Below are 13703 nucleotides of genomic sequence, written 5' to 3' on the forward strand. Positions count from 1 at the left end.
GTTTTGTCTCAAACAGGTCTCATTCATGTCTAGGAGACGTAAATGAGACAGAAAGGAGATCTCATCTTCAATTTTGCTTTGCTATGGGGGTGTTTTTATTAGAAAAATGAATTAGCTCAAATCCAATTTGTGCAGTTTCATAGTCAATGGAAATGCAGCTATTGTTGGTTTAAGATGCAAAAATACTGACACAAGTGTTCAGGGGAAAAAGCACCTTATTTACCCACTGTCTCAAATCATATCCACACATTTTTAACTGTATTATCGATAATTATCTATCAGTAAATTTTGCTATCTTTCAATACAGCAAGTAGTCATTTAAAAAAAAAGATAACAAAAGATAAGTTAATTTTACTGAAAAGTTTTTTAAAAATTAGCAAAACTTTTCCTGCCATGGAAGCAGCCATTTTGGAAAAGCCCTCTACTGCCCCTAGTGGAGTGATGATGAACTACAGGACAGACAACAATGAATAAATAATGGGCTTTTGAGGAAAGTTTAAGGAAATTTTGATGAGACATGGGTCTTAGAAATGCATCTATCTAGTATAATGTGAATAGTTATATAGAGGTTAAGATTTTGCAAAGTTGAACCCAAATTCATGGATGGCCAGTAAACTGTTAAGCCGTCGTGGCACAACACTATGAGTTTTTTGGTGCTGCTGGTCTGTTTGAGGAGAGAAAAAAGTTGCAGTTTGGCTTAAGCAGCAACAAATAAATAAACAAATAAATAACAAAGCTTGTAGGGTAGTCAGAAGTGAGAACACGAGATGTCCTTTTGCAAAAACAGGAAGGAATCGCTAACAGATCAACCCTCCAAGGAGAGCACCATCACTTCCCAATTCCAAATTCCCCGTTCTTCTTAAAACCTTCAGCACTCATCGCCTGGACATCAATAAACGCCATGCTTTCATTGCTAAAGTGTAATGTCTGTTTGTTTTATGTTCCGCCGTCTTACTGTGACCCTTGTTTTGATGTGACTTGTTGCAGATAAGCGAGCTGGCACGCAGAATATTTCTGTTTCTGTAACAGGCCACAAATCAGGCAGGAAGGGTGTGTGCTGAGTGGTTTCCTCTCTAGTAGCTTGACTGATCAGAACAAGCGGAGGGTGTGTTCTCACTGGGTTTTTGTGGTGGCAGTTGTGCTACCAGCCCTCGTTGGCTCCACGGCGTCAAGCTTGATGTCGTGAAGAGCCAAAAGAGAAAGGAAGCGAGGTCCTGCTCGAGAGCTGTGGCCTCCACACTGTCAAGAAGCTCACAGCGCCTGCAGCTCGTCCATGTGACTGAGCTTCCGCTGCCTGCTGCCTGCTTCCGTGAAGAGTAAAGAAGAGGGGGCATCGGTGCTCGAGTCGGAGCGCCGCAGAACCCGTGAGAACGCTCTCTGCAGCAGGAGTCAGCCAGCGATATGATTAGGGGATCGACCCTCAGTGGCTCGGGAAATCCACACTTAACCACCAGGGTAAGTCAATCCAATGGGATTTTTTTAACCCCATGCACCGATGATACATAAAAAAGATGAATTTTGACTCGTTTGAGCTGCACTCTTGAATGATGTGCCCTTGAGCATGCAGAGAACATCTGCTTTCAACAGATGCCATAAGTTATTATATATAACCTGTTTATGTGCCATTATGACTGTGATCCAATCATGTATTTTGCAATAAAATTATTTGTTAGTTGGTTTTCTCATAAATGATAATCATGGCTTAAAATGCGAATAACTGAACTGTACAGAGGTGAATGTAACCACAGAGAAACGTGAGACCCGAAATAGAAAATGAACAAGCTGTATGAAAAAGGTGAAAGTTTCAGAAAAAATATAGAAAAATAAATTAATGAACATTTTTTGTTTAAAGCCAAATGATAGTTCAAACTAAGAAAAAGCATAAACTATAAATATTTGACCTATAGATTATTAAACAATTAAGGGATTTTCTGTTTTAAGATCAAATTGAAGAAACTTTGGCGCTTATAGAATGCATTCTTAATCATAATTTTTATTATTTCCTCCAATTCCAATTGTGTTTTACACCATTTGTGCTCTTAATAATAAAATGGGATTAGATGTAGAAGATAAAATTAAATAATTTAAGTATTTGTACTGTAGTTCTTGATTTTATTTTAAGATTTGATAACATTTTCAGGGTTTTTAAAGGTTTTTCTTATATTAGCGGCATGAATATTTTCAGGTATGTTAATGTTTTCTTCGTGTCTCAACTCTTGCTGGGACACAAAGGCTTAAATTACATTGAAACTAGGAAATATTAATACATTTGAGTTAAAAACTACTACAGTTCAATAAAAGTCTTACAGTCTTAGATAAAATTGAAAAATGAAACTTTTTTTACACCAAAATTAAATAATCTTTTTTTTCAGAATATTAGTACAATTCGGTTGACATTCAAGTCATTTGTGTCAATTTCTTCCATTTTTCAGAGGGAAATGATAAAATGCCAGTCCACAGACTTACTCCTCTTCTCTGCTTGTTGTCCATCTGGAGAATCCTGACCACGGTCTCCAGTCATCCCCACTTCGGCCCCTGTCAGCTGGTACGACATCTTCCTTCCTCAACAGAAGAAAAAGTTAACCAAAAGACCAAATATTACAGTAGATAAAAAAAATGTTTTTATATTACAAAATACATGCAACAATTACTCAACATTTTGGCAAAAATATTCCTTAAAAATGACTTTCTAATGGCTTTTTTTAAGGCTAGTGTTGTCTGGAGAACTAAGATAAATATTTTTACAGGAAGTAAAATGGTATAAATAGTTAAAATTACTGACATGATCAGAGGATTTTAGCTAAGGAATCAGTCAGCTTAAACAAATTCAATTATTTTAAATGTTCCGTCACATACCATCATACCAGCAAAACTTTCCATAAGATACTTTAAGAATTTAGATGTAAAGAGAAAAAACAATTAAACTTAAAATCTGATACTAAAAGGATTTTACAATCGTGAATATGGAGGTCTGAACTTTGTTATGCAATGAGGCGCTTTTATCTGTTCCTAAAAGTGTTCACAGAAATAAGAAGCCAGAATGGATAGCCCAAAATTTAAACTTCTTCATTTAACCCATAATTCACATTTAATCCACTTAATTTAGGATCACTTTGAACATAAAAAAAATGAAGAATTTGTTTTATTTGATTTAAATTTAGGCTTGAAGGGGTTAAAAATAAGAATGTGCGTAATTTGAAGAAAAAAAAGTTAGATAGTTGGCTCATTCCAACTTGAAGTAAAAAGTAGTTTACATAAAAAAATGGGTTTCTTGTCTATTGTGTAAATCATATTTAATTTATAGTTTCTAAAATTGTGTTGAGCTTTTTAAAATAATTTCCAGAATACTAAAAACTTTAAAAGGAAATATTTAAAAAAGAATGACAAATTTTCTGTCTCAAACTCCTTTTGAGCTACTGGATGTGGAAATTTAGCACCAAAAGAAACAGATTCGTTAAACTGTGAGACGTTGTTCTTTGATCTGTCATGTACTAGCTTACCTTCACAGAGTGCTCTCTGGAGGGGGTGCACTGTAAAAGATCAATTTACACATTTAAACTAAATGCTAGCAAGGAGGCTTTTATTTTGCAGTCTGTCCGTACAGTAATGTAGTGCCCCAATAGTCCTTTATTAGGACAATCAGACTCTAAAAATACACTTCATATACTCTTTTTTTTAGAATTAATTTTGTGTTTCACTAGCAAAAGTTTTAAGCTAGCTAAAAAAAATGCTACGTCATGAAGGCTAATGTTTGTTTTATTTAAAATTATTTAAAAAAAACTACTTTTGAAATTTCTTATCAAACCTTTTGTGTTTAAAGCAGATATTTAAAGCGTTGAATTGTAAATTGCTAAAGCTTTTTACCCAAATAAATTCCCTAAATGAAGGACAAGTTTTAGCTAAAAAAGATTTAGCTTAAAAGTTTTAGCTACTAGAGTTTTAGCTTTAATGTTTTTTTTGTATAAATTTCAAGTAAATTCAACAAATAAAACCTAAATCTGATTCTTAAAGTCATTTTAAGATACTAATGTGATGCCAGCCCCTGCACACCAACGAATAAACATGTCTTCTTGTGTTTTTCTGCAGATACAAAGAACAGCCCTCTGCAATAATCGCAAGCTTTCATCTGTACCTGAAGGACTTCCTGACAACACAGAGGAGCTTCAACTCAACTACAATGATATTCTAACACTACAGAACGAGTCTCTTCTGCGCTACCCCTCACTAACCACCCTGAGCTTAGCTTGCAACAGCCTGGAGAAACTAGAATCAAACACTTTTCAAGACTCTAAATTGTTAGAAAGCCTTAACCTTGCAAACAACGACCTTAACAGTAACTATCAAGAGAGCTCCCTCGCATTAAAAAACCTCCCAGCTCTTAGATTTCTAGATCTTTCAGAAAACAAGCTTGAAGATGACATGGCTTCCACCCTCCTTCAAAATCTGACATCGATAGAGTATCTTAACTTGTCCGGAAACATCCTGAGGAGATTAGACGAGACCTCCTTCAGGGATCTGCACCACCTCAAAGAGCTTGATCTCCAGCGAAACCTCATGTTTGAAATCGACGGCGCCTTTGAGAGAAATCCGCACCTCCGGCGGCTGAACTTGGCTTTCAACTATCTGCCCTGTCTGACCGACTTCCACATGACCCAACTGGTCGTCCTCAACATTAGCCACAACTTCATCGAGTGGTTCATCTCAAGACAGGATCTGAACGAGACTTTCCAGCTAGAAACCCTCGATCTGTCCGACAACAAGCTAATCTTTTTCCCGTTCTTGCCCAGTCAGAGTAAATTACGCAACCTGTATCTGTCGCATAACACTCTGAGATTCTATGAACATCTTTCTGACAATGCTACGCTACCCAATTCCTCCACGACCGTGGAGTTCTACAATATAAACAAGGACCTGCACAATATGACTGCTCAGCTGTGGGACGATAGCCTCCACGGTGACATTTCCGCCCTCGAGATTCTAGATCTGACGGCTAACAAGGTGGAGTATTTTCCTCAAGGGTTTATCCGGAAAATGCCCATCCTGTCGAGACTTCACATGAACACAAACTGTCTGGAGACCTTAAACTTTACATCGGAAAATTTCTCCTGCAGCTTGTACGAGCTGGACGTGAGCAACAACCGCCTCAACCAGATTTCAGCAGACATTCACACACTCGCCGCTCTGGGAAATCTGACATATTTTAACCTGAGTCGGAACGATCTCAAGATGATTCCCTTTGGATTATTCTCCTCACTGTCAAACATACGATCGGTGGATCTTAGCTACAACAGCGTTGGCGTGTGCTCTACAAAGACGGCGACATTTGCCAATGATTTCTCGGATTGTGTTAATTGGCAAAACATTGTTTCTTTGAGGCAGCTCCACGTTAAAGGATGCAACCTTCAAACAATCCCAGCGTCTGCTTTCGCAGGACTGTCGCTGACACATTTGGAGTTGTCCGATAACCCAGGGGTTATCATGCGAGATTCCCTACAAAGTCTGAGCCAGACACTGCAGTATCTCGGCCTAGGAAACACTCAAATCAAGAACCTCGACTTCTCGGCTTTCCGGAATCTGAAGTCCCTAAATCTTTCAAGGAACTCTCTTTCCCAAATCCCTCAGTCACTTCAAAGCATTGACCTGAAAGTGTTGGACTTGTGCAACAACAATCTGTCCTCAATCCCTTCTAGTCAGGCCCACGTGCTGGCCTCAAAGCTTCACACCGTTTTCCTCACAGGAAATCCGTTCAACTGCTGCCAAACGGAGTGGTTCAGGACATTCGACGCAACAAAAACAGTCACCATCGTCGCTCGGTCAGAAATACAATGTAAGGACATCTTCCAAACACACAGAATAAAGGACTCCCAAAGGTTTTCGTGTCAGGAAGCAAGCAAATCCCTGTTTTGGTACATCCTGCTGTTAGTTCCCATTTTCCTGTCTTTTGCAGGAATGGCTATCATTGTCTTCCTCGCCTTCAAACCCAAGTTACTACAGAAATCTTTCAAAAAAAATTATTTAAAGCCAACATCTTACTGATGTCTTCCCTCTGAATGCTTTGTTCAACAGTATGTCAATGAATCTCAATGTATAAAAAAACAATAAAATGTTGTTTTTTTTAAACAAAAATGACGATTTAAATGCAAATCTAGTCACTTCTGTCAGATTGCTCAATGAGTTGTGGGTCAGAACCAACCAAAACCGGATTCTGTAGAGTAGAACTGTGTATGTGTGTGTCGCAAAGATATGCAGAAGTAATGTGATGCAAGCTTTTGCTATAAGCAGCAGAGGAAACTTGAAATTTCCTGTTTTGATGATCTGCAGCAACTGCCCAGTTCTGTATCTCAAAGAGGAGGGGTTGTGGTTTCCTTCCCATCACCGAGACAAAGCGGCACGATCAACACCAGATTCCAGAAGGGTGGGGGGAGACCGGTATTGACCCTACTATCCTCCCCCGACCAATTCCTTTGATTCTCAACCAGCCGGGTAACACGTTCCGATCTTTAAGCGTGCATATCGGTGTGTCTTATCGTAAAACAGATCGGTGTTGAGAAAAAAGGAAACTTTTACAACTCTGCAGAGGTTGCCACTCAGAAGTTGGGTGGCACGTAGCGTTAGCACACAGCTGTACACTGTGCTGGGGCCTAACCAGAGAGTAACCAAAATACCGCTGTGGTGATGCGCCGGGTCATGGTGGTTGGAACATAAAAAGAGAAACCAGAATGAAGCTTTGCCAAAGCCTCAAAACATTATTATTTTTTTCACATAAAACCTCTGCCTCACATTAGAAGCTACTTTACGGCGACAATCCAAACCTCACCTGCGTTTGTGGGGGCGAAAAAAAATAACCAGAAAATGACAAGTAGTAACCAACAGCTGATGAGCTGTTAGAACAACTTTTAGCCGTGAAGGTTTAAAGTCTTCTAATTTGATAAAAGGATGTGTGAAGAGTGACTCATCTGTGGGACTGGATTCATTTTTGGTGTCATGAGAACAAACAGAACATTTGGGTCATGCTAAACTTGTATTCACAAGGTTACGGTAGGATAGAAACCCAACAACTTAGCTTAACTATTGGGGGAGGGAAGAAAAATATGAATCCAGAAGCGATTCTGGTGCAAAACCCCCCAAAAGTATTCGTGAGAAAAAAAAGGAACTTCTGCTGACATAAAATCATTTGAGGAAGGGTGTTTGCTGCTGGCCAGATTGGGGGTTTAAGCGGAATTTAGTTTGATTACTCAGCCACATTTGGTGAAATGTTGAAAAATAGATTTAGAAACGAAAAAAAGAGAATGAGAAAACTGAAAATAAAAGCAATCCCAGCTGGATTTCAAACTATGCTATGTCGCTAACCAATCATCACTTTAACATACATCTTGCAGGTTTTTTGCCTTTTTTTTATATTCTGGAAGTTTTTTCACTTAATTCGATGAGTTTGGTCTGTAATGTTAATCATGATACACTTCATCTGAGAAAAAGCATGTAAATAAAGAATCCATAAAATCATATTTTGGGATTTTTAATTAATTTATTTAAATGGCACATACTTGTATAGCGCTTTTCTACCTTCCTCGAAGGCTCAAACCGCTTTACAGTCAGACTCCTTCACACACAGATGGTGGCTCTGCTCCTGAACACTGGCGCCAACCTTCCACCAGAGGCAATGTGGGATTTAGTGTCTTGGCAAGGACACTTTGACGGGAGTCGAACCCACAATCTTCCAATCAGGAGTCGACCGTCCTAACACTGCACCACAGTGCAGTGATACAATGATAGAGTCAAAAATTAAAGCTCATCTCAGTACTTTGTAATAAGGTCAAACATTTCCTGTACACTAGTTGGCATATTGGTCCATTCTTCCATGTAGATCTCCTCAAGAGCTTTAAAGTTTTGGAGATGTTGCTGGACATTATGAACTTTCAACTCTGTCCACAGATTATCTAATGGATTGAGTTCCAGAGAGTGGCTTGACCAATCCAGAACATTGAAGTGCTTTTTAGGTAGCCACTCCTTTGTTACCATGGCGAGGATCATTTTTTCATCTTCAATGTTATCACTGAAGGAAAGAGGTTTTGGTCCAAAATCTCATCATCCATGGATGCCTCTTTTTATATTTATTTTACTTCAAACAGATCAATCTCTTTACAGAAAACCATCCCCACACCATGATGTTTCCTCCCCCATGCTTCACACCAGGTATGGTATTCTCAGGATTCAACTTCTTCACCCTCCAAACACAGTGAAACATTGTCTCAATATTCGTTTGGATCATCCGGAAGGTGTCTAGTTCAACTTGTTCAGTCTTGTTGAGGTCTACAGTTTTCTCCATGGTGACCTTCGACAGCTCTTTGGTCTTGTCATGGTGGAGAGGAGGCATTCTGACTTTTTAAGGGTGTAAACAGGTGTCTTTTATACAAATAACCAGTTCAAAGGTGACATTAATACAGGTAACACTTGGAGGGACAGAATTCTCACTTTTTTGTTAGAGCAAAATACTTTCCGCTCTAAATTCAAATATATTCTTTAAAAATTATGCATTAGATGTATGATATTGAAACTCCACCAATAGTAGGACAACTAAATGTATAATTAATATGTAGTAGGTATATGTGATAAATAGGAAAATAGGAATATTTTTTAAAAAACTAAGTGGATGTTGAAAACAAATTTTCAAGATAGGAAGGCAATTGCATTATAGTGATAGATCTCACACACATATCACAGCGTGACTTCAGGAAGTCGGAGTTCCTCGTATAATATGGTCGACAATGTCCCTTTGCCTGAACCCCAAAGAGCATGTCACAGCTGAAGCAAAGACTGGATGATTGGGCTCCACCCCCAAGTAACCTTCAGAACTTCATGCAGCAGTTGTGAAAAAGTGGAACGCATTTCATGAAAACTCAATTCTGATTGGCTGCTAAGCTAAGTGTGGATTAAAAAGTGATAACCCCGCAATGATAATGCACACCTTAAAAAGAAGTTCCGGTCACAAAGCCCAAATATTCTATATCACTGTGCAGGCTGCTTTAAAACCTTTCCTTCATCATCTGGACAAAACAAGTGAAGAGGTGAACTTTCTGATGCTGCATTTATGCCGCTTTCCTTTCCTGCTGCAGTCGTGGTTGATGCTGGCTCAGCAGCACGCTGTCATGTTACCATGACAACACACTGCAGCACGCATCAAATAGTCCAAAAAAGTAGCAAGAATATAAAGTGTTAAAAATTGATTGAATATTTTTTGTGACCATGGTATAAGCGATAATGCCCAGTGAAATGTGCATTATCAGACACTGTCCTGACACTTCGCGTCAGATGGTTCAGGCTTCCACAAAGTGCGTTAACCACTGATAATGAACACTTTGTCGAGCATTATCCCTTACTTAAACCACGTTCAGCAACGTACATTCAAGTGACCATTTCCAATAAAAAGTCTATTATTAGAGACATACTATCAAGTTTAAGACTTCCACAGTCAAAACTCTCCATTTCACATGTCACAATCCAAGTTTGTACAACCATCCATATGAAACGTGCGTCCACGGAACATGCATTGAAAGTTAAACCACATCAAACTTTGACCAATAAGGGACTTGGAATCAGGGACCCTTTGAATTCACTTCTGTGACATCCGTTTAAAAATTGGTCATGGAGAAGAAATAAATAATTGTGGCTTGTGCGCAACCTGAATTATATGAAGTCAGTCATATATTGGCGTCTTAATTTTGGGGTCATAAATATAAAACTAATGAAAATGGTGTTTCTTCTCATATATTTGTGATATCAACTTTTACATATTTAAAATCAGACCAAATACAAAAAGTACCCACCTAAATACCAACATCCCTAACATATTGTATTTGTAGGCCTCATTTCATGAAGTGAAATCTCCTAAAAGAACGATTCAGTCCTGCCAACCCTTGTTTACGTCGTCCACATCTGAAAACAAAAAAAGGAGATGAAAGAGGAAGTGCTTTCTTTCAGAACGGCTAAGCTAATCATGTGTGAGAACAGGAGGATCTTCATTTGGTTGACGATGTTTACGGTAATTGGCTGAAGGAACTCCATCTGAATTGAGCCAGAACTGGTCTTAAATTTGATCCGAGCCATAATTCTTTAGGTCATCCAGCGTTCGTGTTCTTAAAAGTACTTGATTTGAATGAATATAAGGTAATAAGTTGGTTGTATCTCAGATGTGCTGGCAGCTTGAAGAGGGGACTTCCTCTTCTGGATGAGGTTCCTTCATAGACCTGATCAGGCAGGAAGAGCTGATTATAAACGCTCTGATGGACTGGTAGGGGGTATTGTGAAATGTGTTAAAGCAGGGTGGCTCAAGAGGAAATGCAGTAAGCTGTACATGCTTGGAGACAAAAAAAAACCTGTCAACTGTGGGTTTCAGCTGATTAAGCCTGAAATTACTCATCCTTTCAGGTAAGACTGAAATGGACTTTTTCTTCTTCCTGTTAATAACATTTTCACATTCAAACTAGTCAACTATTACGAAGCACAAAAAAATTCAATCATTTTAATTCATGCCAAAGATAATCTGGTTTGTGTTGCATTTTTGTTTCACATCCTCTTGTTGGATTTGCCTCAAAAGGTACCCACTTCCCACCAGTCTGCCTTTCCTGCCCCCTAGTGGTTTCACCAGGAATCTACAAGCTCCAACATTTATTGGAATAGAATTTTATTTCACAGCTGCGAGCTGTCACATCAGTTACACACAAAACAAAAGCACTTGTATGATAATAAAGTTCCCAATTTTTTTATGTTTATCCAAACACATTCAGAGTAAAGCGGCATGTTAGTAATAAACTGGTAAATATCTGAAATTTTTAGGAGTAAACAGCAAATTAAGAAGAAATAAATACTGTGTGCAGTTCTGCAGGGATACATTACATACATGGAGCTACAGAGGGCGGCGGTTTTCTTAAGTAAAAAGGGGAGGAGTTTGTTTCCAAAGAAGAAATTAAAAAATATTAAAGGTTTCAGTCCAGACAAGAGAAGGCCTTAAAATAAACGGACACCGCTCTGTAAAATAAGACAAAGTCTCACTGGTTTCTGCCTGAAGTGCTTTGTTTTCTTTTTTTTCCCATACTTTGATGGAAATCAAATGCATTTAGGTCACCGTCAGGTATGCCTTGTAAACAAACACTGCTTTAAAAAAAACAAAAACAACTAAAGCTGGCACATATTTCAGCTTGAATTGCATCAAACACGTTTTAGAAAAAAGGCACTGCACGAGGGAGCGCGTCCGCCTGCGGTCCCGTCACTTTGGTGACGAAGACGATGGATTCTAAAATAAAGTGGGGGGGGAGTCAATGGAGAGGGGGGGAGGGGGGGTGTCCCTGCTGCAGGGCGTAAACAGCGGACCGAGGGGGGAGGGGCCTCAGTTCAGCAGCTCCAGGTAGGTGGTGGGAACTTTGCCCTTCTGGGTCCCGCGCTCTCCCATCAGCCAGTCTGAGTCCATGCCGAAGAAGCTGCTGACTGTGATCACCTGTCGTAGAAAAGGTTCGTCCGTCACTAACAATCAGTTTTTATTTTGAATTTAAACATCTACTGTATATGAGAACTGGACGGACTCCTCCATAATCAATTTTGAAACGGTCGGGACTTCTGTGAAGTAATGTGGACATCCATACGCCACTACCAAATCAGAGTCCCTGATTGGTCAAAGTTCAATGGGTTTAACTTTAAATACAAAACTACTGCAGCTACGAGGGAACGCGCGAGTCTGAAACACATTTGCACGAGTTTACATCGACTTTTCATTGGAAGTGGTCGCTCGAATGCATACTGCCGAAGGCCGTGTGAATGTAGCTTAGCTGTCCGTTCTCTCTGTGTCTCTGCACTCGTGTATGGAAGCATCCTAAAAGTCAAGGTATTACCCAACCTCTTCACTTTCATCATCATCAGTGTTAAAAAGACTCAATTTTCTGGAATTTTGTTTCCTAAAATTCCAATTGCAGATGATGTCATCAGCTTGTGTCCCGTTTTGCAGTGATCGGGGGGATTACCTTGCGACCCGATTAAATGGGCATAACAATTTTTATACCTACTTTCAAGTGGTAGGGGTGTGGCCTTCCAACAAGCTCAGTCCTGATTGGTGAGTGGAAAACTAATCAAACTGACTTGGACCAATCACTACTTACTGACGACTTCTGCCTCTAAAATGGCAGAATTGTGAAAAAAATACCAACTGAATTCACTTCATTTCACTGGAACTAGTCATTTTCTATGGGTGACATCACACTCACTCGCTCCAGTTCTCATATACAGTCACTGCTTAGCCTCAAAAGTAGCTGCATCTCTGAATGGAGCACACAGAACAACCGTCCATTCAGCTTTACAGCGCTGCTTGGAGGTTTTGAGGCTCAGAAGTGGTTTGGGTTTCACTCAGAAGAACTTCCTGCTGGTGAGTTTCCCTCACCTCGTCGGCCAGCAGGGAGAGCTCGCTGCTGCTGGAAGCGTCATAGTCGTAGAGGACCCGGGCTTTGCGGGTGCCGCTGAAGCCAGGCGACAAGGTCAGGCCGCTGTGACCCGCCGACACGCTGGGCAGGGAGGCAGACAACGGGATGGATTGCACGGAGATGCTGGCGGCGGCCGACACCTGGTTGTTGTTGGAAAAGGACGAGGGGAAACTGGAGGGAGGGGGAGGGGACACCGTCAGCACAAAACGAGAAGTTGAGTTCATCTTGAAGGAGAACTTCTGAAAATGTAGTTTTAAAGCTAGTTCTACTTTTTCCATTTTCAGCTGGATCAAAGCAAGTTTCACTTCTGCAAATGTGGCACTTTAGATTTTATTGCAACAAAAAAATAAAAGAAGGTTCGATGGCAAAAAGCGAGCAATGAAAGCCGGCGGCGTTCACCTGCCCAGCTGCTTCTGCAGATCCACCATGTACTGGTAACACTGGGCGTAATAGGTGGTTTGGGCCTCCACGAAGTCGTTCAGGCAGCGGAGGTGGTGCGCCTGTGGAAGCACAGAGGAAGAGTTGAGAGGCGGCGGCAGCAGCGCCGTGGAGCTGTGGGGGCTGACGGGGGACGTACATGGGTGCTGCTGACGCCCTCTAGCAGCAGACGCGTGATCTCCGCCTGCCGATCGAACTCGCTCTGCGTCATCCGGAGCTCCTGCTCGGCCTGCAGGGAGAGAGACCTTTATTACAACACAAACGCACAAAGAGTGAACCGATCAATTTCATTATTGATAAGCCATTGAATAGTTTGGACGGAATTAGTGAACAAATTGTGCTTTTATTTTTTAAAACCCAAAAAAAACAAAAAAAGAAGAAGAAAAGTGTTTTTGGTGTTTTTAAACAAACTGTTGTGGTATTTTTCTGATGATAGAAGAAAAAAGGAGGGCAAGGAGAGACAGGGATGCTCCACCCCAACACAGGTGAATTTTTTATAAACTCTTGCCGCTCTGCAGAAACTATGTCCTGGATAACGACTGATTTTTTTTAAAATTTCTGGTAAAACAGCATCATCGTAATTAAAAGACCTCTGCTATTAAAACAGGTTAAAAGTGATTTTTTCACACTCTATTTTATAACCAATTTCAGAATAAATCTAAAACAATGTGGAATAGTCAATATTTTTTCTTCAACAGAAAAAAGTTGCATTTTTCCTATTTTTAAAAACATTTTTGCAGGATGAGGATGTGGAACTTTCAGACTGGAATTTCTGTAAAAATCACAGGAGAACAGAGATGC

At 39.9% G+C, this 13703-nt stretch overlaps 2 protein-coding genes across 2 annotated transcripts in view; one reads left to right on the plus strand and one right to left on the minus strand.

Annotated features, from left to right (window-relative positions):
* The first annotated feature begins 1020 nt into the window (after positions 1 to 1020).
* Positions 1021 to 6138, plus strand: nrros (negative regulator of reactive oxygen species). The gene is made up of 3 exons (XM_024279547.2): positions 1021 to 1455; positions 2433 to 2545; positions 4087 to 6138. Exons 2-3 carry the CDS (start codon positions 2447 to 2449, stop codon positions 6034 to 6036), a joined length of 2049 nt encoding a protein of 682 aa, XP_024135315.1. The 5' UTR covers positions 1021 to 1455; positions 2433 to 2446; the 3' UTR covers positions 6037 to 6138.
* A 4526-nt stretch (positions 6139 to 10664) lies between these two features.
* Positions 10665 to 13703, minus strand: part of sh3glb1a (SH3-domain GRB2-like endophilin B1a) — an 8906-nt gene continuing 5867 nt past the window's right edge. The window contains exons 6-9 of the mRNA XM_024280378.2: positions 13042 to 13131; positions 12864 to 12964; positions 12425 to 12635; positions 10665 to 11491 (exon numbers count right to left, since the gene is read on the minus strand). Of these exons, the coding sequence (XP_024136146.1) occupies positions 11384 to 11491; positions 12425 to 12635; positions 12864 to 12964; positions 13042 to 13131 (510 nt within the window). The 3' untranslated portion in view covers positions 10665 to 11383. The remainder of the gene's footprint in view (positions 11492 to 12424; positions 12636 to 12863; positions 12965 to 13041; positions 13132 to 13703) is intronic.

The sequence above is a fragment of the Oryzias melastigma genome, linkage group LG20, assembly GCF_002922805.2.
Source record: "Oryzias melastigma strain HK-1 linkage group LG20, ASM292280v2, whole genome shotgun sequence".
Taxonomy (NCBI): Eukaryota; Metazoa; Chordata; class Actinopteri; order Beloniformes; family Adrianichthyidae; genus Oryzias; species Oryzias melastigma.